The 27,283-nt window shown below is 37.1% G+C and overlaps 5 protein-coding genes across 5 annotated transcripts in view; 3 read left to right on the top strand and 2 right to left on the bottom strand.

The window, feature by feature from the left end:
- Positions 1–5,915, top strand: part of LOC113658304 (kelch domain-containing protein 8B) — a 92,922-nt gene extending 87,007 nt beyond the window's left edge. Inside the window, exon 7 of the mRNA XM_027170660.2 lies at positions 508–5,915. Coding sequence (XP_027026461.1) covers positions 508–704 — 197 coding nt within the window. The 3' untranslated portion in view covers positions 705–5,915. The remainder of the gene's footprint in view (positions 1–507) is intronic.
- Positions 5,916–6,067: 152 nt separating this feature from the next.
- guca1b (guanylate cyclase activator 1B) lies at positions 6,068–11,647 on the top strand. The gene is made up of 4 exons (XM_027170270.2): positions 6,068–8,787; positions 8,934–9,083; positions 9,476–9,590; positions 10,811–11,647. The coding sequence occupies exons 1-4, from the start codon at positions 8,587–8,589 to the stop codon at positions 10,936–10,938; spliced, it is 594 nt and encodes a 197-aa protein (XP_027026071.1). The 5' UTR covers positions 6,068–8,586; the 3' UTR covers positions 10,939–11,647.
- Positions 11,648–14,281: 2,634 nt separating this feature from the next.
- On the top strand, positions 14,282–15,971 carry oard1 (O-acyl-ADP-ribose deacylase 1). The gene is made up of 4 exons (XM_027170272.2): positions 14,282–14,600; positions 14,689–14,747; positions 15,303–15,415; positions 15,584–15,971. The coding sequence occupies exons 1-4, from the start codon at positions 14,444–14,446 to the stop codon at positions 15,708–15,710; spliced, it is 456 nt and encodes a 151-aa protein (XP_027026073.2). The 5' UTR covers positions 14,282–14,443; the 3' UTR covers positions 15,711–15,971.
- Positions 15,972–16,830: 859 nt separating this feature from the next.
- On the bottom strand, positions 16,831–20,683 carry apobec2b (apolipoprotein B mRNA editing enzyme, catalytic polypeptide-like 2b). The gene is made up of 3 exons (XM_027170755.2): positions 20,258–20,683; positions 18,841–19,376; positions 16,831–18,580 (listed from the first exon to the last, which is right to left on the bottom strand). Exons 1-2 carry the CDS (start codon positions 20,530–20,532, stop codon positions 18,842–18,844), a joined length of 810 nt encoding a protein of 269 aa, XP_027026556.1. The 5' UTR covers positions 20,533–20,683; the 3' UTR covers positions 16,831–18,580; position 18,841.
- Positions 20,684–23,143: 2,460 nt separating this feature from the next.
- si:dkey-109j17.5 overlaps positions 23,144–27,283 on the bottom strand; it is a 5,904-nt gene continuing 1,764 nt past the window's right edge. Inside the window, exon 2 of the mRNA XM_027170753.2 lies at positions 23,144–25,724. Coding sequence (XP_027026554.2) covers positions 23,943–25,724 — 1,782 coding nt within the window. The 3' untranslated portion in view covers positions 23,144–23,942. The remainder of the gene's footprint in view (positions 25,725–27,283) is intronic.

Raw genomic sequence — 27,283 nt, 5'->3', positions numbered from 1 at the left:
TCAGGGATTTGCCTCATCAAAGAGTTTATGAGGCAGAATCTGAGCGCATGCTGCATAATTTTTCTAGATATCTGCAAGGTGCCACCTGTCGAAATCCACATTAGACCCCAAACCCACCAGGTGGCAGGTGTTCTGTCTGAAAGAAGCATCCGCTCTCATTTGTGTATGCGTGTGTGAGTGCAGTGGGGTGATGGGGGTGCTGTGATAGTGTTATGTTGATTGAGCAGCTTGAGAAGCAGGCTAATGATGTGGCTGTGCTGGATTCTCTGAACATCTGTCTAAGAGAGAGACTTAAAGTGAAGGCCCTTTTCGTTTTCCTGCAGCTCGTCAGAAATTCTGAACACTTTGAAAGCTATCACACACATTCTTAGTAAGTATTTAAATTGGGTTTATTTCTCATGGCTTACAGGTTCTTCAACACATGTGCAAGTTTAATCAAAGTTGTTAATAATTATGTACAGAAAATCTCAAATTTATTCACTTTTTTGTGCTTTTGTGTTGACTCAGGTAATCAGCCTTCGCCTTTAGCCTCAGCAGAGAGTTACAACCATGTGAAGAGGAGGTGGGAGGCTGTGGCACCGATGCCCACCCCGCGCTGTTCCTGTACCCAACTCCAAACCACGAACATGCTATTCCTAATCGGTGGCGTATCACAGGGTCCCAGCAACGCAGTCGAGGCTCTCTGTCTGCAAGAAAGTGTCTGACACACCAACCGTTGTTTTTTTTTGCACCTATAAAGGACATGTTCTGGACTCTGCAGGCATAAGAGACATGCAGATGAATCTCTCTGCTGATGCAGAGTCTTGCTTTGCCTGAGTCCACCTTCAATGGAGTTTACTGGAGACAATCTACAAGAGTCTAGACAGAAACAAATAAATCTCGGGGTGGAATAAAGACTTCGATGTCTCAGACAAGCAAGCAAAAAAATACACAAAACCACAAAGGCAGAGGTGCAGATGCCTTTGAATTGTACAGTTTTTTTTGTTTGTTTGTTTGTGTTTTTTTTTATTGTTTGTTTGTTTGTTTGTTTTTTCAAAAATCAAAGCAGGGTACTTTTCTGGCTAAATTCAAAAGGAACTTAGGGCCATATCCACCATGCTGCCGCAGAGTTCAACTGCAGTAGCATGTTTAGCACTTTTTCTATTGTATTTGAGAAAAAGCAAAGATGGAGTGGATCTTTGCCGAAGTGGAGGCGTATGTCTGTGTGTTTTTGTATCTTCACAGCCATGCATGTGTGAAATTTAGCACTATTATTCTTGGAGCAAAAAGAACATGTTATGGTATGGTCTAAGGCGGTAATGAAGACAGAGTAAGTCGAGCTTAGACAGCCATAGCATGTTTTCTAGGAAGTGTCAGAGCCCTGCATAATGCATTTAGTACTACTTTAAAAATTACTACTTTAATATATCTATAATATTCCCTAAATGAGCACTTGGTGTAAAAGCTGATGGGCCCAGTAAATGGATTACAAGATAGTGTAGAAAGTAAGCAGATGGTGTCATGCTATGTCTAGAGTTGTTCTTAATGGAAAATAGATTTTTTTAGTTTTTATTTATTTATTTATTTATTAAATCATCTAAGGTTGTTATGTGGATGCTCAGATCAAACACAACTTTGTCAGGAAATATACACAAATGTACTGCCTAGGACACATATACACAAACACGCACATCACATGACATATGCTTGGTATGTACTTCACTGGTGCTTTTGTGTATTTCACATCAGATTAATGGAAAATGGTAGAACATGCAGGTATATTATGTGTATAAAAGACAGAGTTGGAAATAATGGTGGCAACACCTGAGAGCCCTAGGTTTTGGCCCTAAATGAAAGAAAAAAATTTTAATTTTAAAGAAAGAAAACAACAAAAAAGCCTGTGTTCCAAATTGCTTACTACCATTTTAAATAGTATGTCAAAATAGTATCTGTGTTGTCAGTATCAGTATCTTTAGTAGTGTACTATATACTTTGACATACTCTTTAGTGCAGTATTATTTAGGGGATGTAGCATGCCACTGTGAAAGAGCTTCCCCGAATGTAAACAGTGCTCGACCATTTAAATCCAGAATTGTAGCTAGCTACAGCTAATGAGAAGAAGTTAAGGCACTTTGTTTATTGTCTTAAAAGATATTTAGTTTCTTTGCTTTTAATTCTGTTTCTAAGAATGGACTCTGACAAGTGGGACACAGCAAAAACAAAAACTACAGGTCAGTCAGCCACCAGTGTAACTAGCTTGCTGTTTTATGGCCTTGAGGCATAATAATACCCTAGGCATGTCTCACAGCCCAACCTTAACAGGATGCCTGGTACATGATAATAAGTCCCATACATATTCACAATGTCATATTAAAACTGTCTCTAGGGTTTTCTGCAGCTTTGCAGTCTTTCCCATGAGGGAGGGATAAACTGTCTCAGACGAATGCTGTGAGAATGACGAAGACATTCATTTACCTCCAGCATTCGAGTGACACATGGCTTGCAGACGAAAGTGACGATCACTGAACCATGCACATATGGTCCATGCACACATGTACACACCCACTCTTACCAAGAACGTCTTGTTTGTTTAGACTTACACATCCCTAATGAGACCAACTGTTATAGTCTGCAGACTGTAGTCTTTTTTCAGCATGTCATAGTAGAAATTTGATAGCTCATGATGTTGCACTGTGCTTGTGCAGAGACAGCGTGGAAACACATGAGAATGCGTCTACAAGGAAGTAGTGCTAATAGAAAAGGAAGGCTTATTTTCGTCGTCCTGCTACACCTTCACAAGCTCTATTGCGCTACAAAGTCAATGCACACTTCTACCATTGTCCATTGTGTATGGCTCATTGTCTTGAATAAGGTTTTGATGGAATGTGACAGCCTCTGGGCTCTGTACAGGCAGGGGATGTACGAATGCATTAATTAAATGATGGTGAAAGAGATATACCTCTTTTTAAACTTATGGCAAAACCTTTCAGTGCAGTGTGCAGTCCACTATTCTGAACTCGCATATATCTTATTTACAGCCCGAATAGGAGCAATATGATTTTTTTTCTTCAGCATCAGGTTTTACAGAGAGTCTAGTAATATCTAGTAATATAAATTAATTAGACCAATTTATTTTACTAGGTGAGCTTAAATATGTTGGTCTAACAAAGGACACAAGGTGTAAAGTTCAGTTTGATCTTGAGTAGCAGTGTTGACGTGATTTTGACCATGTTTTGTTTGTCATACATATTTCCCTGTGGTGAATCTCTAGTTTGAACCAGTGATTTTTAAGTCAGCTTTCCCAGTGCTTTGTGTTTTGTTTGGTCTACATGCTTGTTTTTGTTCATCTGTGATGTGATAAGTTGTCATTGTTCACCCTTTTCTGAGAGTTGTGGTGCTGGGTCTGTCCTTTTTTCTCTATGATGCTGTGTTTTGACATTTGTATTTGATGTGTAAATGCAGGTTGTGCTAGCTGATGGGTGCTGATGGTGTCTGACATGACATTCCGGTACCACATGTCAGAGCACAGCTGAGTATGTACCTCCTATTCAGAAAACCTGCCAAAGAGGACCTCAATCAAAAAACAGAGAAAATACCACTAGAAATAGTGGTATATAAATAGTTGTCTAGAAAATATGTAGTGTAGTGTATAGTGAAAGAGTGTGTAAAATGTGCAGTTGCAATCTCCCAATAGAGAGCAGTTTTATATCTCCAAATCTGTGCCTGTGATAGGCTTTTGCTGTGTTTACATCAGAAATGAAATGGAAGCCTAAGGTACATAACAGATACAATACACATAGACATTAGTCCTTATTCATCAAAGTTGTGTAACCTTTATGATCGAGTGTATGCAAATTCCAACCTCTCCCTGCAAAATCCTATTTCAGCTGTGTGCTGTATCTTTATGAAACGCTCATCTTCTTGGTGTGTACATTTAAGACCGATGCTAAATGCTCGATTTGCAGTTAAATTGTTGGTAGTAGCAAGTACAATATGTTAGAATTCGAATAATATTCATAATCATAGTTGCGGTCACTGACATCTCGCTGCAGCAGCACATTGCATAAAAAATGCAGTAATCTAATCACCTGATCATGTGGCAGCAGCACAAAGAAAGTCATGAAGATACAAAGCTTCTGTTAATGTTTATATCAAACATCAGAATCCAGAAAAAAATGGTGGTCTGGTTTCAGAAACTGTTGATCTTGGATTTTTAAGAGAAATAGGAAGGTGTTTTTAGAAAAAATCCAATTAACAGTTGTGCAGAGAAGAAAAGGATCTCCACCTACACATGACATTTGACTCTGAGGTGTTGATGGGCTACAACAGCATGAAGACCACATAGGTTTCTGCTCCTGTGAGCTGAGAAGAGAAAGTAAAAGAAGTGAGCAGCTTCTGTACGTCTGAGCCCACTGTAGCCTCGGATTCCTGTTCCTGGAACCAACAACCTGCCAGTCAAAGTCACTATCATTTTGACCTGTATCTGCATTATTTAATGCATTGTGGCACTACATTATTGGCTGATTAGATAACTGCATTAATAAGCAGGAATACAGTGCTTCAAATTAAAAAGGTCAGTGAGTGTATATTAACACACGTTGTTTAAGATTATATAATTCTAAAGAGTTCTAAATGAATAAAACCCTACTTATAAACATTTAGAAGAAAAGTCTGAAAATGGTCCAATTTACTTTTTCATTTTGTGCACACTTTCTGTGCCATTTTGAGAATACAATCAGCAACCTTGGACATAACTCTTCTTTACTGAATAGTATTTTCTCCTCTCTGAAATGCATTAATTCTAACCTGCTAAATGCTTTCCTATTATTGGCTCAATAACGCCTGAGTAAAATAGGCCATTTTAAACAGCTGAAATTGATTCATCAGCTGAGCTTGATTCATCATTTGTGCTCAAATCACAGATTCTTTTGATGACATTCAACAGCTGTATGACATCAAACTCCTGCTACATCACAAGTCTCAAACACTTGTTTTATTGCAACTTTGATGAATAAGGGCCAGGGTGTTTGTAGTGTTATACTGCTTGCATTAGCAGGACTGTTAACCCTGCAGGTTAAACCTGCACACTCAACTTCATTGTAACAGACCTTTTCAGAGCTTTTTTCTAATAAGAATTATGAATATGAATTAGCATTAATGGTATTGAAGCAGGAGTAGTAATATACCTACTGTCTCCTGCATCATATTTCCAACAAGCTCACCCTCTTCTGACAATCAATCTAAAGCAATTTTAAATGAAACCATCTAAACTGGCATCAATCTTGACTTTTTTAAAGACCATTAAACAGCCAGAGGCATTAATTTGTACATGTAAAAGAAAGACAAGACTTGTCAATGCTCGAGCAGTTAATGTACACCATCATTGTGGCTGTGGAACATGTGGCGAGCTTGATTTATCACACTAAGTACTTTATGTGGAGAAGCTTTAATGATGCTTCATGATGATGTCAAGAAATTCAGAATCACAATTTGAAGAGTAGCAAATCTCATATTGTAGAGAAGTGGCCTAGTGTTAGATATTCTTCTAATCCACTGTTGTGTATAACCTAACATGAATCCATGGAGACTGATAGTTATTTTTGAACTATGTTTCTTCCTCAGAGTGGCATCAAGAAAAAAAAAATTGAATGTAACACATGAATCATCAGCATTGTCTTAAAGTATTTAAGTGAACGTAATTCCTCATTAATGACAGAACGCTTTAATTAACCCCTCCATTTTCAAGTGCATATTGTAAAAGCATATCATACACACACCTTCACTCAGACTGGTATAGTTGCTGAGAGTGCTCTGGGATAACACGGATTCGTGCGAGTTTGTGCCAGCAGCTCCGGTCCAGTAGTTCAGTGCCTATATATGTGAGATAGTGCCTCTACTATGACTCCTCTAATAAAAGATTTGACCATTTCTGTCCAGTGCTGTTTTACTGTGTGCCTTTGTTTTGCCTCATTTCTGTCCCCTAAATTTCAGATGAATGTGACAGTAGACCCATCGCGTTCCTCAGACCATGAATACATCTGGCCAGCACACAGAAAATATGACAAACGGATTGTGCTCAAATGTCACTACCATTCATTATGAATGAAGTAGAAGCCACCGTAACATCTTCAAAGGTTGCCAGGGGCTCTTGTAAGAGAGGAGCAAATGATTTTCTAACCTTTCTGAGTTGCCTGTTATTGGTTCGATTTATGACTCCCCTTTCAGTAGCCTGGCAGTTAAGGGTCATATCATAGGATAGATGATCCAGTTTAATGTGAATAGAAGTATTTTTATATTTTTTGTTTGTTTGTTTGTTTTTTGGAGTTTTTTTTACAGCAACCTTTATTTTATTTTATTTATTTCATTAAATTCATTAAATTCAGGACAGACTACAGTTCAACGTGTGCTGAAATTGTGTGTGTTTGTGTCTGCTAGACTCATACCTGCTTTGCTATCAGAATCTGACCTTTTAGGAATATTAGCTCTGTCTGGGTAAACAAGGCTAGCTATTACATTTAGATCATTCTTTTTGTTATTGGGGTGTGTTTTTTCTTTACTAGACATTATTAATCTGGACTATTAAGATTCATAAATTGTGTAAATTATGGGGAATAAACTGTAGGATGATTAACATTTTGTCTTTATTCTAGATAGTGTGTGAGAAAGACAGAGAGAAAATGGTATTTTTGTATCCGCTACCCTGGCAACTGGCCCTGACATTTTGAGAGATTTCATATCCTGTACAGAACATGCTGTCATGGGTTTTTACCTTTAATGATTTCATATTTATGCCATGTCAGAGCTTGCTTTGTCCTGATGAGTAACATGGTATAGAATAGAGGAAAAGCTACAAATCTAAGCAAATAATGTTACCTGGCTTTATTGATTGTTATACATTGGTAATAGCTGGTTTGGTACAATATACAGTAGCTTACAATTTTCACTGATCACTCGGATATCTATTCCGTATCACTTCCGTTTCAAATTATATATTACTCTTTTACAGAGGTTGTCAAGGAAAACACACCAAACCAAACCTAGCAACCAATCACATGCTGTGTCACAATGGACCCTATGAAGTACTGACATCTAGGGACATTTTCAAAAACTGCACCATAAGGGAAATAATCGTGATTTATTTAAGCAACCTATTAGAAATGAATTTGTTCTAAAAACACAATAAGCATTTTTAATTTGAAAGCCTGTTTATGGATCTCAATAAAGACTGTAGTTTGAAGAATTGCACTGAAGCATGTATCTATGTATCACTGGATACACTGGATCACTTTTTTCAGCTTCAAATACCCTTAAAAAATTCAAATTTACTCATGAATGCAAATTATTCATCAGAGTCATTTCAGAAAAGAAATACACAAGACTGATTCTTTATCCATCGTGCAAAATCTTGATTACTCCTCCCTGATGAGAAGGCAAAATTATTTTTAAAAGCCAATGAATTGCTCCACTGTTTACTCTTATGCAACATGCAGCAAAAAAAGTTAGTAAAATTGTTTCATTTTTTAGTAGAGTTTATTACAGCCTGCTCCTCTCCCACTCATTTCTGCCAGTGTGGTGGGTATTAATCGGATAAGGACCTTCCATAATGCCTTTGATTGCCTTGACACTTCTAGGGTAAGAGAGCTTATCCTTATGAAATATACAGTCAGCATATTGGATTAGGCCACTGAAGTTCACAGGCCTCAAGGTATTTTCTCATAACTAGTTACATTTGTGGGATAAGGCATACATATGACCTGTTGTAGGTTATATTCAGACTGGGCATAAGTTATAAATACTGGGCTTAGGTAGCAAATCAAAGCATGTCTCTCAATGCTGAGCATGTAAAAAGTAAGTTTAACTAATGTAGGAAATAAAGCTGAGAATATTTTGGACCTAGCTGTTCAAAAAGCTTATGAACTTCCAGTGAGTCAAAGGATTAAAGTCCATAGCTATTCTTTAAAACTTTTGAAAAACTATACTTTGAAAAAAAAACATAAGAAATTATTTAATATGTCTATCTTGAATAATTAACCATATTGATCAGATTTCTGCATTAAATAACACATTTATTTCTATACAAGTTGATGTTCTGCCCAGTCCTCAGATAATGATAAATAAATGCCTGACAATGAGATAACTCTGATATGTTAAAAACTTAAAATAGTTAAGTATGAAATAGATTATTATGCACATATAGAGTATTTCATATAATATACCACTTGAATACTCAAAATGTCCTTTGGGAATAGTTCTATATGATAAACTAAAGGAAAGCTTCTGTTGATCTCCATCTGAACTAATTGAGTGAGGCATGTTGATATGTAATAATCCCAGTTGTCATGTTATCCTAAACAATCCTTGTACCGGATCCCAAAACAGTAGGGTACTGAGCACTAGGTCAAAGGAACACCAACGGCTTTTGTCTATGTTGAGTTGTTTTCCAATTTTTTTTTTTTAGTCATACATGTTTGCTAATTAGATACAAGTTATAAGATACAAATCTGCAATAATATTGTATGGGATATTTTGAGTGAGAAAAGATGAAATGTAATAACGAACATTGTTGGTTGAGAAGCTGAATAAGAGCTTTTTAAACCCTTACGCACAATGGGTCAGCGACTCAGTGACGAGACGGACGATAAGGAAATTGATGTTGCTGAACTGCAGGAGTGGTATAAAAAGTTTGTGGTGGAATGCCCTAGTGGAACCCTTTTCAAGCACGAATTCAAGAGCTTCTTTGGCGTAACTGACAACCAAGAAGCTGCAGACTACATTGAGAACATGTTCCGTGCTTTTGATAAAAATGGGGTGAGTAATGCAGTCATTTTTCTGCACTGATGTTAATTTATTGTAACAGTAAGACTAATGATGTCTCATTGTGTCCTTAAAAGATTTATTTTTAGTATTATTGTATATTGGTTTTCTATAGTATTCCTTTTTCCTGTTTTTCATAGGACAACACTATTGATTTTCTGGAATATGTTGCAGCACTGAACCTGGTATTGCGAGGCAAGCTGGAGCATAAACTGAAATGGACTTTTAAAATGTATGATAAGGATGGGAGTGGTTGCATTGACAAGACAGAGCTAAAGGAGATTGTGGAGGTAATCGCCTCCTGCCTCTTGATCAGTAGTTATTTAGACCTGAATCAACATGGCTTGAAACTCTAAAGAGCGTTATAAAACTGACTGATAAGCTGAAATGTTGAAGAAATTGATCAATGAAATGACAGTAGTTATGTAACATATAGAATTTTATTTAATAGTTAAAGAATGATGAGCAGAATTTCAGTTTAACCTTCGAAAGGCCTGGTACTCACACACCTGAAAATATCAATCAAGTAAACAAATTAGATTAAAGTTTCCCCTATTTAAAAAAAAAAAAAAAAAAGATCAGTTTGCTATACATTGTTTTTGAATCTAGAAAAATTCGTAAATAAATAATCCTTATTGCTCTTAAGATGCTTCACTTTGTAATATTTAGTCTAATTTTGTAGTCAATCTACCGAATGAAGAAGGCTTGCCATGGAGAGCTGGATGAGGAGTGTAACCTACTCACCCCAGACCAGGTGGTGGACCGAATATTTGAGCTGGTGGACGAGAATGGAGATGGTTAGATCACGTTTTGTTTTGTTTTGCTTTGCTTTGTTTTGTTTTGCTAATGTCTTCTACTAAAGCTATGTTCATGCTTGCAGCGGTTTTATAGTAGCTGTACTATGAAGTTGCCAGTAGATGTTCCTGTTAATGGTTGCCATAGAAATAACGTTTATCAGTGGGTGGTGCAACAAGCATTAAACTTGACAGCAAATCAGTTTTCCTGATGCTAAAAAACATTAAAATTTGTCATAAATAAATAAAATTCATAAAAGAATAAAATCACGGATCTCATGTGCTCTACTCTCTTCATTTTTATTGGTTGTCGCTGTACCAATCTCTCCATATTATAGACTTTGTTGCTTTGCTGCACACACCCACATCTGGTTGCCAACGATTGACAGATGTCACTAGCTTTAGTGGCTTTGTTCCTGTGAGTCACTGTATATCATATTTATTTAATGATTCCCATAAATAAAATTACAAGCACATAAATTCACTGTACAGGAAGTAGGGTAACAGTGTTTAAACTACAGGAAATACTGAAAAAGAAAAGGAAAGACTCTATCAAATATCTGAAAGAACTGAACCTCAGATAATCAATTGGATTATTCATTGTCAACTGATCCTGAACTTCTTTGTATCACATATCAACTGAATAAAATTTGGGGTTGATCACTTTCCAATTAAAGACAATTAGATGCCTCATGAGAAGTATAGGCTTGAAACCAAAGGGAATAAGAATGTTCCATTTGCCAGTTGTAAGTATTCTTCAAATATGCATATTCAGTATGACTCAATATGAATATAAATCAGGACACATCCGAAATGAATGAAACATAGTAGCAGGGGAATGTTTATATTTGGTGCACGTACGAGCTATGTTTCAGAATACCTTAGACAACTTAGAAATAGAAAGATGCAGACAATGAAAACCTTTCTGAACTAAAATTGCAAGAGACCATGCCTAGTAAAAAAATGAAGAATGAATGTAAAATAATTTATGAATATTTTCATAGGTTGTCACCAATCTCTCTTTTAAACTGCCTTCATTACAGAGAGGGAAACCTGGTTATTTTGTATTGTGGATATATTTCTGTGTGTGCCAAATGGTAAAAATTAAAAATTAAATGGTAAAAACTAAATAGCTCATAAATTGTTTAAAAATCCCCATTAATCTTTATTGTCCATGCTATATAAAGAAGGAGTGATGTTGAGCTTGTTCTCTCTTTACATAGGGGAGCTGTCACTGGATGAGTTCATTGATGGCGCACGGCGTGACAAGTGGGTCATGAAAATGCTGCAGATGGATGTGAACCCAGGAGAGTGGATCAATGAGCAGCGGCGGCGAAGCGCCAACTTCTAAAGCTGTAAATCCAGAATCCAAATGCCTCCTCAGCCAAGTTTTCACGCAGTCTGTTCAGTTTTTACGATCTACCATAAACACTATTAGCTTTGTGAATAAAGACTATGCAGCGAGGCGACCTTTTCCGGAAGCAAAAATCGACCTTTAAAATGACACAGAGATATGCGCAAGGGAAATGCCAATTCTTTTTTTTCCTGTTCATCTGTAATATTGCAAATGCAACTTTCTGTATATTAAAACTTGGATTGTATTTTCTAATAAATTTTACTTGGCTTGGGTCGAGGATGGCAATTAATTAAACAAAAACTAGGCATTTTTTTATAAGTAGATTTCATTTAAAATAAACAGACATTATCATTCCATTGTACGTTTTGAATCAAATCTCCCAAATGGGTATTAATATGTTGTCATTTATAAATAAGGTGGCTGTACACACGTTTTCAAATGTTTAAAAGCATTATCCATAGAAACACTTTGCTTTTAACAAGACTTGTGAATTGTGTTCATGCAAAGACTTTTTTTTCAAGAAAGATTGCTTTTATTCATTTTTTTACATTTCTTTTTAGTTTTATTTAATGTGGCAGATGATTTCCCACTGTAATTCAACCATGATACTATCCAGAGTATGTTGCGGGTGTAAATACAAAAGTGGAGATAAGCCTCCTGGAATGGAGTACTATACACATTGAAGATGAATTTAATAAAATTTAAGAAATATTTTGCCTGATATCAGACTCTGAGTTTTCAATATGGAGCCACTGCCATTCAAAAAAGCACTGTGGCACTGCCTTAAAATCAGTCCTGAGTGAAAAAATGTAGCAAAGGACTCAACAGTCTACCTGTAGTTTTTTGTTCCAAATTGGTGTGTATGTGTTTATGTGTATCTGTTAGAAGAATTTTAACACCCATTTAAACAAACATTAACGAATACTTAAAAAATAATGCATACAGAAAGTACTAAATACCAGTCCAAGTTCTCAGAAAGATTTAACACTAGGTAACTGTGCTCCAATGAACAAAAATAAATTCATTCATCTGTATTCTGTACCGTTTACCCTACACAGAATCTCAGGGAGCCTGGAGTCTATGGGTACAAGGCAGGGGACATCCATATCATAGGTCACAATAGCACACATGGCCATTCACATAGTAAGGACAAATTAAATTTGCCAATCAGCCTGCAGCACATCTTTGCACAAGTGGAGGAAACCAAAGTACCTTGAGGAAACCCTTGAAGCACAGGGAGACAATGCAGCCCCAGATGCAAACATGCTAACCACTTTCCCAACAAAAACAAATTCACATCTCATTATTTAACACTCTTCGGTTAAGGAGTTCGATTCCTGCCTCTGGTATCTGTGAGCATGTTATGCCTGAGCTTCAGATGTTTCCTCCAGGTACTCATGGATTGGCTGATTCAACTCCCTAAATTGTCTCTGGTGTGTGTGCAATTATGCCCTGCAATGAATGTCCCTCTCTTTTCGCCATGAGTTCACTTGGTCCCCACAACAATGTACACGATCATCTGTACAGAAAATTGTTGGAATTAAACAAGTATCACAAATGAATAGATAAATGTCAAGCAACTAAATCTAACATAACTTTGATTATTTTTGATTTTGTGTTATGGCATTTGAAGTTTGTGTTATGGACAGTTCAGTGTGCACCCTACTGCAGAGATAAAAGACTTCTATATGTTTAGGGATAGGCATGGGTGTGTTTTGCATGGCATCAAGCGTGGCTCAAACCAGCAACATCATCACACTATTTGGTGTGACTACATCTTGACTACAAGCAGGAAAACCCAAACAGAGGAGATGCCATAACAATGTACTAAAATGGACAAATAAAATATAAAAATAAAAAATATGCTCAAGAAACTTTAAATGCTTCAGGGGTAGTTTTCACCAATACTTTAGTAATATTTTTATACATTAGTGGTCACTTCTTTCAGCTGTTTCTTTCTCTTTTCCTGGCCATGTCTTGTCCCTTCTTCCCTCTTTTCTGTATGCCTTTCCACAGGAAAGTCCAGAGGGATCTCTTGAATACTGGCCTTAACTATCCTAGTAGGCCTTACTTAACTGGCCTAGAAGGTGTAAGCAATCCAGAACAATCAGCCAGGTGAATTCTGCCTGGACAACTGAGCTCTCCAGGATGGCTGCTCTCCCTGTGTGCCTCTGCCACCTTCTCATGTTAAACCCCATTATACATTATCTAGAAATGACCACCAGAACATCACATAACCACTATCTTCTCATAGGAATAACAAAAATACACCACCAACCAACAAAAAAGTATCATGTTGTAATTCTGCTATCTATCAGGGGTTCAATTATATTTCAGTAATGTCACCCAATCCTAACTCATTGGGTTGTTTAAGATTTTGAATAATTGTTTTTCTAAACTCATTCATAACAAGGCTGAACTTTAGATGTGTTACAAAAACATAAATTGACTTATATTATATAAATTGATGTAATAAATCGTTACTGACAAATTAAAATTATTAAGTGTGTTAGCTAACCAGAGCTAGCTAATTTAAGTTAATTTAATTTAGGAAATTATATAGATTTATAAAGAACATATTGACTTCAAACAACTAGACATAAACACTATGTCTGCTAAGTCTATTCTCACAAATAGAGAAAGTGATATCTTTTTCCATTATGTCTGACTGATACAAAGAGCTCCTGTGTGTGTGTGTGTGTGTGTGTGTGTGTGTGTGTGTGTGTGTGTGTGTGTGTGTGTGTGTGTGTGTGTGTGTGTGTGTGTGTGTGTGTGTGTGTGTGTGTGTGTGTGTGTGTGTGTGTGTGTGTGTGTGTGTGTGTGTGTGTGTGTGTGTGTGTGTGTGTGTGTGTGTGTGTGTGTGTGTGTGTGTGTGTGTGCGCCTCTGTCGTCGCCCTCTGCTGGCGTCCGGCGGTGTAGAGCGGTTTCAACAGTCTAGTTGCAAAATAGATATACAAAAAATATATATAGTATACAAAAAATAACGTGCGACGTGAAATAGTGCTTAAAGGCAGCATTGGTTCACTATGTCACAGACTTAGGATACATTAGCCTAAAAATTCTGTTTGAAGGAATTATAGCACTTTCTTAAATATGTAAACAAACTAGGAAAATATGAGCTAGTTTAAGTGTTTCAGAAGAGGCATAATATTATATCCTAGATATATACAAATATACAACATTGATTCGACAGACAGACAGACAGACAGACAGACAGAAACCATCATTTGAAATTTTGAATCATTTAACTAGCGGTCCCAAAAGGCTCGATTCATTAAATGGGCTCAAAAATCACTATTGTAGTAACGCGACCTCACAGTGTGCAGTCGCAAGAAGGTGCACGCTGATTGGCTGTCCACACTTCCGCGCTCATGGACTTCCGTGTTTGCTCTTACGTTAACTCTAGGGGGATCAAAGCTAAATTTATAGTGTCGTGTCGCTCGTTTGTTCAAGGGTTAAAATCCAACATCGACTGAAAGAGCTGGATTGATGAATAAGGATGGAAAACAAACTGCAGTATAAGGAAGGAGATCTGTTTTCCTGCCCCAGTACAGACTCTCTGGCTCACTGCATCAGTATGGACTGCAAGATGGGCGCAGGCATTGCTGTGCGGTTTAAAAAAAGGTTTAAGGGAGTTGAAGAACTCCTTGCACAACGTGAGTGTCCCAACTGAGTCATTGTTTACATAAAGCTTTACTTTCAATATAAGTTGGTTCATTATTATCTCCACTTGACTTCTAACAGAGAAGCAACCAGGACAGTGTGCTGTGCTTAAGAGAGGTGAACGGTTTGTTTACTACCTGGTGAGATCATTATCATGGTTGAATCAACACTGTTTTGTTTTCATTGTGCTGTTAAATGACTAATTCTGCTCAGAAAGTGTTGATTAAGTAAAATTGGATTGTAGTTCCACTACCGTAATGTTTAACATGACAATAATAGTGCCTATGAATAGTAGTATACTATTATAAGTAAGTCACATTTCATAGGTCACTATTCATAGGTGTTATGCAAAGCAAAGTTATTTCTTAAATATTCCTTTAGCTAAAAATGGATTAATAATGTACTGAACAAAAAATGGTAGTGGCAAATATTTCTGGTATGAGGAGAATAAAGTATTTCAGGATGTAATTGGGCAATAATCAACCTTGTGTTGGTAATCACCCAGTCATTGCTTAATCAATGATGAGCTGTGCTCTTATAAGAAATTATCATAAAACAGCACATGCTGTTATCGATTATATTCCTATAACAGCGCACCTTATCATGGTTTAATCATTATACAAATAAGTGTATTAGTATGATTGTATTGTTTGTACTTTTTAATTCAACCGTGTATCATTTTGTCCCCAAAACAGATTACAAAGGAAAAGTACAATGATAAACCTACCAATGAAACACTCAGACAAAGCTTGGAAGCAATGAAAGCACATTGCTTAGAAAATGGAGTCACCAGGCTGTCAATACCACGGTATGGTGTGTTTTTTTTGTATATCACTGGCTCATATTAATGCTGCATATCAGATTTTTCTATTTACTCATTATTGTTTAATTTCAATGTGGCATCAATATTTACAAGGAATCAGAACATATAAATTTTTTGAAAATTATACTTTTCAATCTATACTTGGGGCTTTAGGATTGGATGTGGTTTGGACAAGCTGTCTTGGAAGAACGTGTCTGAGATCATTGAAGAAGTCTACCAGCACACAAATGTAACCATAACGGTATACTCCCTGCCTTCAACCCAGAAAGGAGTTTTTTGATTTGAGTGCCTGGATCATTTTTGAATTAAAGCACCTGTTTCTATTCTTGGCTTAGAGATAGCATGGAGCCACTGTAGCTTGTAAATAATTCTCTCAAAACATTTATATCTGTATCTCTGAATAAATCAATTAATTACTTAATATTAATTATCATTTAAAATATTTGAAACCCTTGTTTATAGCAATCCTTGTTTGTTTCCCTCTTTGGCACTTCTTTTGCTGGCTTGTTGTTAAACAAATTAAACAAAGATGCATATAATATATTGTGAGTGATGTTTTTGCTGTATGGATTTTGAATAAATATACAATATAATTGTGGTTTTAAAAATAATTTGTCCAGCTGGGCAGAATTCCTGAAAGTTGGGAATCACAATTACTAACCCTAACTCTTTACTGAGTAAATATAGTTTAAAGTGCATATACTCCACATACAGTAAAGCAGTGGAGATTTTAAATATTCCCATCTAACCAGCTCAGATTTGCTTCAAAGATTATTGAACTAATTTCACCTTCACCATAAATAGTGTGCAAAATGTTAGGCTTGTATCAGAGTTTTTTTTTTAGATATGCAGGTAAGCACTTAAATGAATGATTAATGGACTAGTTATTCTAGATCCATGAATCTTTCTGGGATTGTTGTCTAGCATGAAATTTTTTAACTTAAACCAGAACATCCACAGTTGCCTGTTTGCAGCCTACTGATCACTGATATTATTACTACTAATAATAATATAAGAATCATTATCATATGTGGTATATAAATATATTACTTATAGTTAATGTTTAACAAATATCTTTAACTTTCTGATTTATGGGGTTTTACATATTACAATAAAAGATACTGTGTCTATTATTGTCAGTGTATGACTACCATATAAAGAATTGTACGATTAAGAACAAAATGCATGATAGATAGATAGATAGATAGATAGATAGATAGATAGATAGATAGATAGATATTTCAAATATTGGAAAACAATCCGAAACATTGTAGGAAATATAGAAAAACCTGGTTGCATAAGTGTGTGCAAGTGTCAAGTCTCAATCTGTTTTCTGTTTCCCATGAAAAAATATAAGTGACCTCAAACCATGTGTTAAAGTGAAAAATGAAGGTCTGATGAAACAAATTCCAAAATGTATAATAATTCCATTATTCCTCAGGGTATTAGAGTCGATTAGAACATTCAAAAGCAATCAATCCAAAATACAAGACAAAAACGATAACAGGAAGCATGCAAAAGGTCAGTAACGAGACCAGACAGTCGGCAGCACAAACAATCCAGAAAACACAATCCAAAAAAGTGAAAACCGGAAAACAGAACAATAGTCAAGAACAATGAGGCAGAAATAACAATGGAAAAACAAAAGCTTTGAATTGCAGCACGATGAACAATACTTCACGAAGAACCTTCACAAAAATAAAAGTTCAATATTTAGAGTAGAACCCGGAAATTAAGTGTTGTGTTAGTATTCTAGCAAGGGTTCCCTCTGGCCATGTGGAGAGGGAAGTTCTCTAGGAACACCTCCCAGTGTCATTCTTGGGTAACCCCACGATCTGTGGGGCAGGTTCATCTGGGTGGTATTTGTAAAAAGTCTTTGATTAGGGATGGATCCAGGATGAACTAGAATCCACCCAGGATTGCTCCTCTGCCCTCGCTGGTCAAGGCATGACCTTTGGATCTTTATCGGTCAGTGATGAAGTCTATAACCAAGTGTGACCAGGGTCAAGGAGCGTAGGTAGTGATTTGAAAACTAGAGCAGATAGCTGTCATGGGGTTAGCTATAAAAGTGCAGTGTAAACTGAAAGTGTTAGTGTTCTGGTAAGGGTTCCCTCTGGTGGTGTGGAGGGGGGAATTCAGAGGATGTCTTTACAGCATGTTTGGTGCAGATCATCAAAAGAGCACCATACCCACAGTGCAGCATGCTGGATTTAGCATGCTTTAGGACTGTTTCTTCATGCAGAACTGGGGTGTTTATCAAGGTGTAGAGAATCATGAATAGCTATAAATACCAGACAATTTTAGTTAAAATGTTCAGGTGTCTGCTAGAAATTTGAAGACGAAAAGGAATTTTACTTTTCAGATGACCCACAGCATTCATCCAAAGCCAAGGAATGGCTTAACCTAAAAAAGATTAGTACTTTTGAATGACCAAGCCAGAGCACTGAATCCAACTAAACAATCTGTTGAGAGTCCTGAATCAGGCTGTACAAAGGAGATGCTCCAAACATTTGATGGGTCTAGAATGTTTTTGCAAGGAAAAGTGGGAAAATATTCCTAAGTCAAGATGCTGATAACTTCTGCAACTTTTCTGTAGCACTGTTTTTGTGCCACAACTCACCCTTTACATCTCAAAAACTAATGCAGGTTCAAGTCTGACATTTTGCACAATTTAGCAAATCTGAGACAGTCAGTCGGGAGCCTTTGGTGATTTCACATGGGATTTGCCCTGTCATGAAAGAACTGAAGTTATAAGTAATAATGACTCTATTTTGTTTCCAAAGTAAATGTGTAAAGTATATATAGTATACAATGCCCCCTTAAATACTGTATATCTTTACAAATGCACAACATTGCTGGAATACACTAGAGTGGTGTTTACATGAAATTAAATTTAATGTAAATAGAGTACAAGTGTAAATAATAGAGTAACATAAAAACAATAGAAGCTGGTGATTAAGTACAAGTGTGCAATATTTGTACTCCATCATTGTCCTATTCCATTTGTACTCCATTATTGTCCCATTACTGGACTATTCCGATACATAATCGTGGTTCTGTGTTGAACAGACATTGAACAGGACATCAAAACATTCCAGCTGATAAAAGATGCACATGCAGTGAGAGGAAATGTCCCTTAAGAGTTAAATCCTAGGGGGAAAAGAGAAAAGTTTCAGTGAATGAAAAAAAGACAGCATTCTTATTATAAAGCTAACACAGGTTACACTGAATAGTGCTACTGAAGCACCTTTGTCTGGAAACAATTTTCTGGAAACAATTCTATTTCAGATTTTGGCAAGCATTATCCTATGACTTGTTCTGAAACAAATCTCAAGCTTTTGTGGACTTTTTTGGCTATTTGAAATCAGGTTCAGCTCCTGATTATAGACACTTATTTAAAAGATGCCTACCCTAGTGGAGAAGATCAGTCAGCTTCTCATCATAATACTCATAGTTATCTTGACAGTCCTCCCATGGTGTAAAACTCTCTTCCTCATTTTCCACAAAAGTGGACCATACGTAGGTGAAGTCCAGTGGCCTCATCATCCGCAGTTTGCACCCTGCATTTACCAAGGCCTTCAGCCCTGCCTGTATTTCAGGCTCCTCCCACAGGAAGAGACGGGAGCAGTGAATGTTGAGGCGCAGTGTTTTTCTGGCCCGCAGGATCTCTGCTATTTTATTGGCACATGCTACACAAGGACTGGATGATGTATACCAGGTGACTGTGTATTGCAGCGATTTGTCGTATTGAGGTAAAACCTGCTGGAAGAAGGCTTCCTCAGCATGTGCACCTGCATGCTCATCCTCCAAGTATCCACGAAGACCATCAGGTTCTCCTGCATCACTCTTTATGTCCACTTGATAGCATAGGAAGGTCTTGTTTCGGCCTGAGGAGTACTCAACATTTTTGAACTGAAACTTGAAGAAGGATGGGTTGAGACGATCTCTGCAGGTACAGATAGGATTGATAATCCACAAAGTTTTTACATTACAGCATGTAGCAGTAATCAGTTACATGATATCTTTACAACTTGCTCTTATGGTGAAACATATTATCACAGATTTTCATACTGCCAAATAAAAATATGTCAATTATATATATATATATATATATTAATGCAGCAAAATATGTAACATTCTAGTTAGCTGCTTAGTTAACTGACACATTTGCTGTGGTTTTATAATGTAAGAAGATAAAATATAATAGTGTTCTATTAGAAACCTTGGCAAATGGTTTCATATTTAGTGTTTAAAAAAGTTTATTATGCCTGCTAAAGTCTCACTGGCAGTAGACAAATACACAAGCTATACTCTGTTAATAATAGCTTTAACCTTATTAAACAACAGTGATGAACGTTTGAGTATTATGTGTAGAACTTGAAGTAAGGCAAGAAGTGTCAAGTCATGCCTACTAGTTGTGGACTACTAGTGCTGGAAGCAGGTACATATATTAATCACAGGCCACATCATGTTATACTATATTTTCCTTTATCAACTCCTTTAATAGAACTAACTTTATCTAATATTGGATTTTACATAGTTATAATCTCCATATTAGCAACATAGCAGCAAACTGTGTTAAGCTAAACTGCTTAGTCACTGATTTATAACTTTTACATAGTTATAAATCAAGTATTAAGCAGCATTGTTTTTGACTTTATATTATCTCCCGTCCGGTCTTAATCCAGACAGAACCTTATAATACTATGCTTGTATGCTTCTATAAATATCCACAGTTCTATATTTTCTTTAACAATGATAAATGGAGATTTGTTAATCAGAGGTAATAGCAAGACTGACTGGAGTCCTTATGTGAGTTTTACTTACCCTACAATGATCTCAAATGGAGGTAGCTCCATAGGCTCCAGTTGAAATTCTCCATCCTCAGTACCTCCTTGAGCTCCCTGAACTGTCTCCCCATTTCCCTTTGGCTTCTCGTCCTCTGGCTCCGGCTTCTTTTTCACCTTGTCCTTTACCTTCTGTTTGTCGCTCTCTGTTTTGTTTTCCACTTTTTTCTCCATCTCTTTTTCAGCCTTGCTCTCCACACTCTTCTCTTTCCTTTTTACTATATTTGCCCTGCCAGTGGCCTTTTTCTCTGCCATGACTGAGATCAGTACCTAGCTTAGGTCAGAGAAGACACTGTAGTAACAGTGTAATTTGTGTGTCAGTAAGCCAAGGACAAGGCTAGGGACTAAAGTCTGGGAGTGACTGTGTAGAGCTCAGTCTATAGAGAATGTCACTGGAAAATTAAAGGGCAGCTGCTCTCTCCTGTTCACAAGCTATAAAAAGAACCTAGGATAATACAGGACTGTGGGGTCTGAATACATGCTGATATTTTGAACCCACCATATCAATTGGACCAGTACCAGTGACATTATTTCTGTCAAGGGGTGTCATTTCCAGCCCTTTCCTTATTTTTCATTTGATATACTATAATACAGTACATAATCCGGACATATGTGTTTGACTCCTGCATTCTGCTGGATATTAAAGCTGTCTACACACCAACAACACAGTTTATTAATAAACATTTTTGGCAGTGTGTCCAGTATGAGTCAGTCCCTTCAGATACTTCCATAGACTAAACCCTAAGCCATAGCACCCCCAAACCAAGGCCAACTAAAGGTCAGTGAAGCCCTGGCAGTGGGACACATTCTAGTCAGGCCAAATCAGGTACATATTAATTAATGTGACATTTTAAACAGAAAGAAAATATTATTAACATAACAGTTTTCTTACTTGACAGGTGTTTCAGCTCTTTCTTTAACAGATAATCAGTGTGTACATTACAGGGTGTACAATGCATTTGCTGCACTGCAGGATCAGCAAGCAAAATTTTAATGTAGTGTTAAGGGAAGATAATCTCCATTTTAGCAACATGGCAGCAAGCTGTGTTAAGTTAAACTGCTTAGTCATCATTGCTCTTTCCATCACATCTATTAGTTTCAATCCATGAAGAATCTAATCGTAAACCTTTTTTGATAGTGTAATTGATGCAGTGCAGGAAAATAATCGTAGAGCAGTTTATGACACATGGAGTTATTTTAAGTGCAGCATAAATCTGTAGCCATGAGCATATTAGATTTTGTGTATATATACAGTGCAATCTTGGCCAGGGACTTTCGAGTTGGGAGTAATATCAGAACACAAAGACATATCATCAGTCTCAGTTTCAGTTAGGATAAAAATTGCCTATCTGCTCTCATGACTTGGAAATTACTTACGGAGCAGAGGGAAATTTAATTTGAGGGATCATGTCTTCTCTTCGTTAGATAACCTAAATAAGCATGGCTCCACTGCTGCAGTCCTTCATTCATTTAGTTACATTTATAAATGTAAGTGCTTTATTTGAACTTCTTGCCCCAGTGTAATCACAATCTTTCATTTCATTCCCCAACCTGTCTCCTAACGTTCAGCAACTACCACCTGGAATATGCTTCCACCAAGACATGTGAAGCCAGCCAAACACATATTCTCAGATAAGCATAAACAGAGAAGTTGTTTAAAAATATAGGGTCCAGATTTCTTTAAAATTCAGTTCTTAAAACTGTGATTTACAGTAAGTTAAGGATGAAAGATTTGTGATAAGTTTGAGAATCTGTGACAAGTGCCTCCTCGCCATGCTAGCTCTTAAGTATAAATGAGCAACAGAAAAGATGGAAATACCCATTTGACTAAGAATCAGATGTATTCCATTTAAAAATTAGAGAGGCAATTGTTCAACTTGACAGCTAACTTCTCTACTGTATATGCTGGCTGCTCAAGACAAGGTGCATCCAAGCCTGAATTAATATACATATAGCCTAGGCTGTACACTGATGTACAAAGAAATCATGCATATTATGTAGCTTTTTACCTTTCCCTGTCAGTTTATTTTCCTTTTCTTATTGAATTAGCTAATCTTTTTCATCCATTTGTCAGGTGACATGCACAATAAGAATAGTGGCTGCCATTTTCCATAATTGCTCAGAAATAAGCATGATGGCCACATTCAAAGATTCAAAAGTTTGAACAAACCTTCTGTACAAGACTGGATAAGCATAGAATAAAGTTAATCAGCTGTGAAAATCTTGGCAAGTGATCAATAGATCTGGAGCTCACAGTGCTGTCTGTCTGTCACAGTGAAGTCCCCCAAAATCAGTATTATGTTTACTCATCAAAAATGCAAAAATGGAGAGATTTCTATTAGACTTTTAACAAGTTGGAACCTTACAATAAGCATAAGTTGTAACCTTACCATGTTAAACACTGAAAACATACATGTACATTGTTCCTAAATACAGTGTCTGTTTAGCAATTCGGTTTGAAATCTGTTTTAAATTGTTCACACATGATTGAATGAGCCTTTTCTAATTATCATATGAATTTGAAAATGTTGAAATGTGCTGCCATTTTCCTGCTCTTTGGTGGTAAGATAAGCACTACCTGTCCACATTTTGAAAGTGCCACTGTAGTTGACAAGAGTAAGAGTATGCCCAGGCAGGCATGGTCCGTTTTTCCCTCTTGGCTCCTAGCCATGGATGGCTGTGGCATACACACACATTTTTATGGGACTGGCATCATACCCATTGTTTATTCCCACCTTTTGCGAGTTTTCCCAAGGTCCAGATCCAACACAACTCTGACCATGATGAAGTGCTTCCTGAATGAATCAAGAAATTCAATTCAAACTGTTACTGGTTTTATGGGGTAAACAAATAAAGTGAGACATGGGAAAGTATAACATTTATGCAATTCCAATTCAACATACAGATGTAATCTATTGTGGATGAATAATAGAAACACCAGCTTTTTAAAAATTCCCTATTCTGCTTGGTCTACTGCACGACTTGACCAGTGACAGCAGCACAGAGCCCTTACATAGGGGCATGTTTATCAACATTAGCCATATAAACCCATCATGAATTGGCTGCTGTTAGTAATGAGCATAAACATGAATTGGCCGTAAGTGCTGTAACAGGATTTTACATTTCCCCCTGATATTCTCCCCAGTTTTGCCACAGGTGGCTATGACATGGTAGACATTTAAACTTATGAACTCCTTATGACAGGAAAAACACTTTTTTCTGAACCACACAGGAGCTGAGATTTGCATGAGAGCTGCATTTTCAAGCCTATTAACAATCTGTGAGGAACTTTATTATCATTGTTAATTTCTTAATCATTTATTTGGATTTTATAACAAGGGTAGTCATAGGTCAGCAAAAGGACTACAAAAGGATCACTGTTGTGCCCTGATTAAGCCCATATGCCTGATGCTCAGCTCTATTCTTAGATTCTCTGATTGACAATCTGATAAATAAAAAAATTGAAATACAATCGATGTAAAAACCAAGTAGCGACAACAGCAGGTTACATGTGTAGATCATGCCACATGACTGGTTCAATAATGGTCCTGTATACAAAGAGTTTAGTGTTGTGTTGGGTGACTGCAGTTTTATGCTCATAAATATTGGGTTTGAGGTATCCTTTAAAAAAATTAAAATCTACTGTCAGTATCCTTTTAAAGCAATTAAGACCACAATATGCTGTAGTTGGCCTTCAAAAAAATCAATGTATCTAGGTTTTTTGGAAGGAGTCTGCAGTGTTCGGGTCTTAGGGTTTTGCTCACAAGGCAGAATATTCTTTCCACTGCTGTTGTTGTAGCTGGGACAGTAAACACTTTTTTGGCCACTAGTGAAAGTAAAGGAAAATCAATAGACTTGCGCTTCCAGTACTGCAGGGGATCTTCATCTGTAGGCTCCTCATGCAAGTATGCAGCCAGCTCCTGCTCCATACTCTTAGCCTGTGTTGATGGCCTTTCTTTGATGAAAGAGAATAGTCTGCTGCGTTTAGATGGGGATGGCTGAGCATCTGAACTGGGCTCTGGTAAACTCACAGGCTGACTGTGCTTTCCTATCTCCTCCAGGAGAACCTGCTTGTGCCAGTCTCGGTCACTACTCCAAGAAAGCTTAAACTGTGGGTCCAGGGTAGTGGCTGTCACAAACAGAGGATCCTCCAGGATGCCAGCTAATTTCTGGTCCAGTGCATGAGTCAATCCTGTTACCAGTCCTGCACACTGGTGTGTCACAACCTCTGCCAGGTGCTTACGAAGGCCCAGGACACTGGGGAGGGCAAGACTGATAGACACATGTTTGTCTCCTTGGACCATATCTGTGGCTTCCTCAAAAGGTTCCAAGATCTCAACTAATTCATGGAGCATGGCTTTTTCAACACTGTTGAGTGCCAAATCATTTCGGTCCACAATATCCTCTAGAAAATCCAATGATTCAAGCATTTGTCGCATTGTCTTTAGCTGGGTGTTCCAGTGTTTGTCTAAAGCTGAAGGGCACTGTCCATTTCCTACTGGTCCAGGAACAAACACTTTACTAAGTTTTTCAGGAGTCACTGTAGCAACAACATAGTTGTAGAAGCAAGCCGCTTTAGTGAGAGTGGTGGATATCTGAGGGGAGGAACAGATCCCTTCTCGTATGCACTGGCTCAGTGAATGGGCGAAGCAATCTATCCTACACCGACCCAAGCACTGATTTAAAGAATTATGCTCTTCTGCTCCACAAACAGCATTCTTACCTTCACCTGCACAATTTTCTTCATCACTACTCTCTTCCTCCTCATCTTCCACAACACCATTAGTGTGGAGATAAAAACCAGGAAGGCCAAAAGTAGATCGGCTTTCACAAGGGAAAGGATCGATAACGATGCGAAACACCTTACCCGAGATTTCATGAACATGACAGATTTCATCGAACTCAGTGAGCATGCGCTGAGTGTCTCTATAATTTTTGAGAGGAATACATGATAATAGAGTGGATTTGATCTGCCAGTCTGGTGTTATGAAATGGCATGTCACACCCAGGTAGCCAGAACAGTTGTTGACAGACACAGCATTGTATGTGCATAGATCCAGGGTTATACTGCAGGACTCGACTCCTGAGAGAGCCAGCTTGGTCGCTAACTGTACTTGGTAGCTGTAAGCTGGAAGGAGCTGCTGCTGTATGTAATGACTTGGCTCTGGGACGTAACGAGGCTCAAGGAGCTTAAGTAGCTCACGGAAGCCCTCATTCTCTATAATCTGCACAGGCTGCAGATCCCGGATGATCATCTTGGTAATTGTTTCAGAAATGAGGGACTGTCGTGGATCACTTCGGTCAAATTTGGTTGTTCCTGCCCCACTCTGAGAAGCTGTTCGACCACCGCCACTTATGCTTGTGTAGGACTGCACCGATCCAGAATAGGCCTCTCTTTTGACATCTTTTTTCCTCAAAAACTCGTCATACATTGCTTGATGTTTACGCTGAAAGTGGGAAAGAAGATGGCTTTTAGTGATTACTCCACATGTGAATAGTGAAACCTCCATGTATTTTTGTTGTACATCATCCTCTGCTATCATAAAGGCATTCTATATATTCCTTTATGTTTACATATACCAAGATTCCTCACAGGTTTTTAAATAGTTAAAGGTTCCTCAGTTCCTAAAGAGGGTCTACTTTGAACCCTTTGTGATAAAGAAACCCAACAAACCTTTTTAATATACATAATCAATTGTCCATCACAGCAGCACTTCCAGACTTCATTCAAATGCAAATCAGAGAATGCTAATTCAAATATGTATTTGCAGTTGCACCGTCCTTATTAATGTGCTGCATAATTTGAGTCATTATACAAATTCAATTACAAAAAATGCATTTGCATTTTTGCACAATATATAACGGCTGCAAAAAAATAAAAGTCCATTTGACATTTCATTTTCATGTCTTATTAGTTATCATTTTGAAATATTGTAAAAGTGATAGCAATTCCCCAGTTTGATATTGCATATTTTATTTCTGTGCTCTAACTTGTCCAATAATTAAACTCAAATCCTGTTACATTTGCATTTTCATTATCCACAATGTAGCCCTGTCAATCAAATGCAGTGTGTGGGATGATTTGATGAAATGATTTGTGTGCACAACTATGCAAGTAAATTCCGGACTATTTTCAAAACTAATTGCATATATTATTTGCAATTGCGTTTTTTGTTTGTTACCACATAAATTGGGACATTTCTCAAATGAAAATGCAAATTGCATATTGCAGTTTGCACTTTTGTTTACACAAACATACAATGTCTACTAAATTTGAAATGGAATAGCAAAGTCCATTTGCAATTGCATTTCCTATGTTATGAGTTATGACCATGTCATATTGAAACAGCAATAGCAATTACGCCTTTTGGTATGTCGCTTCCTCCGTGGTGTGTATGAAGCCTCCCAAAATTTAAATGGAAATGCAAAGCCCATTTGCAATTGTATTTCCCATGTGTTGTGAGTTATGACCCTGTCATTTTGAAATAGCAACGGCACTTATCTCCTCGGCTATTTCACTCCCTCTGTGTTGTGTATGCCAAATTTTCGAATAGAAACACAATTACCTCTGCATTTGCATTTCCCATGCCTTATACAGAAACCTGTCAATCAGTGTTGGGGGTAGGAGTATACTAAGGAGCATGATTGTATTTCAGCTGGTCAAATGCTTCTTGACACTCAAAGATCTAAGAGGAAGCTCAGCGGGGACTGTGCCTTCTCTGTTGCTGCCACTAGGCTATGGATCAACTTGCGTCCGCACATCAGATAGTCACCCACTGTTTCCATGTTTAATAACCAATTGAAAACATATTTTTAATCCCTGGGTTTTGTATAATCATGAATTATTACTGCTATTATTTTATTTATAATTATCGATTAATTTAATTATCTGTATTTTATATGGTGTCCAGCACTTTGTGTCAGCTGTAGCTGTTTTTAAAGTGGTTTATAAATAAAGTATTATTATTATTATTATTATTATTATTATTATTATTATTATTATTAT

The sequence above is a fragment of the Tachysurus fulvidraco genome, chromosome 23 (assembly GCF_022655615.1).
Source record: "Tachysurus fulvidraco isolate hzauxx_2018 chromosome 23, HZAU_PFXX_2.0, whole genome shotgun sequence".
Classification (NCBI taxonomy): Eukaryota; Metazoa; Chordata; class Actinopteri; order Siluriformes; family Bagridae; genus Tachysurus; species Tachysurus fulvidraco.
The sequence above is the reverse complement of the archived record's forward strand: the minus strand, read 5'-3'. Positions and strand labels throughout refer to the sequence as shown.

Bases quoted from the DNA above. Each gene is read 5' to 3' on its own strand.
- guca1b (XM_027170270.2), top strand. From the start codon at position 8,587: ATGGGTCAGCGACTCAGTGACGAGACGGACGATAAGGAAATTGATGTT. The intron at 8,788-8,933 runs GTGAGTAATGCA...TGTTTTTCATAG, and splicing joins GTGCTTTTGATAAAAATGGG to GACAACACTATTGATTTTCT. The intron at 9,084-9,475 runs GTAATCGCCTCC...CTAATTTTGTAG, and splicing joins AGCTAAAGGAGATTGTGGAG to TCAATCTACCGAATGAAGAA.
- apobec2b (XM_027170755.2), bottom strand. From the start codon at position 20,532: ATGGCAGAGAAAAAGGCCACTGGCAGGGCAAATATAGTAAAAAGGAAA. The intron at 19,377-20,257 runs GTAAGTAAAACT...CTGTACCTGCAG, and splicing joins CCATTTGAGATCATTGTAGG to AGATCGTCTCAACCCATCCT.
- oard1 (XM_027170272.2), top strand. From the start codon at position 14,444: ATGGAAAACAAACTGCAGTATAAGGAAGGAGATCTGTTTTCCTGCCCC. The intron at 14,601-14,688 runs GTGAGTGTCCCA...GACTTCTAACAG, and splicing joins TGAAGAACTCCTTGCACAAC to AGAAGCAACCAGGACAGTGT. The intron at 15,416-15,583 runs GTATGGTGTGTT...TTGGGGCTTTAG, and splicing joins ACCAGGCTGTCAATACCACG to GATTGGATGTGGTTTGGACA.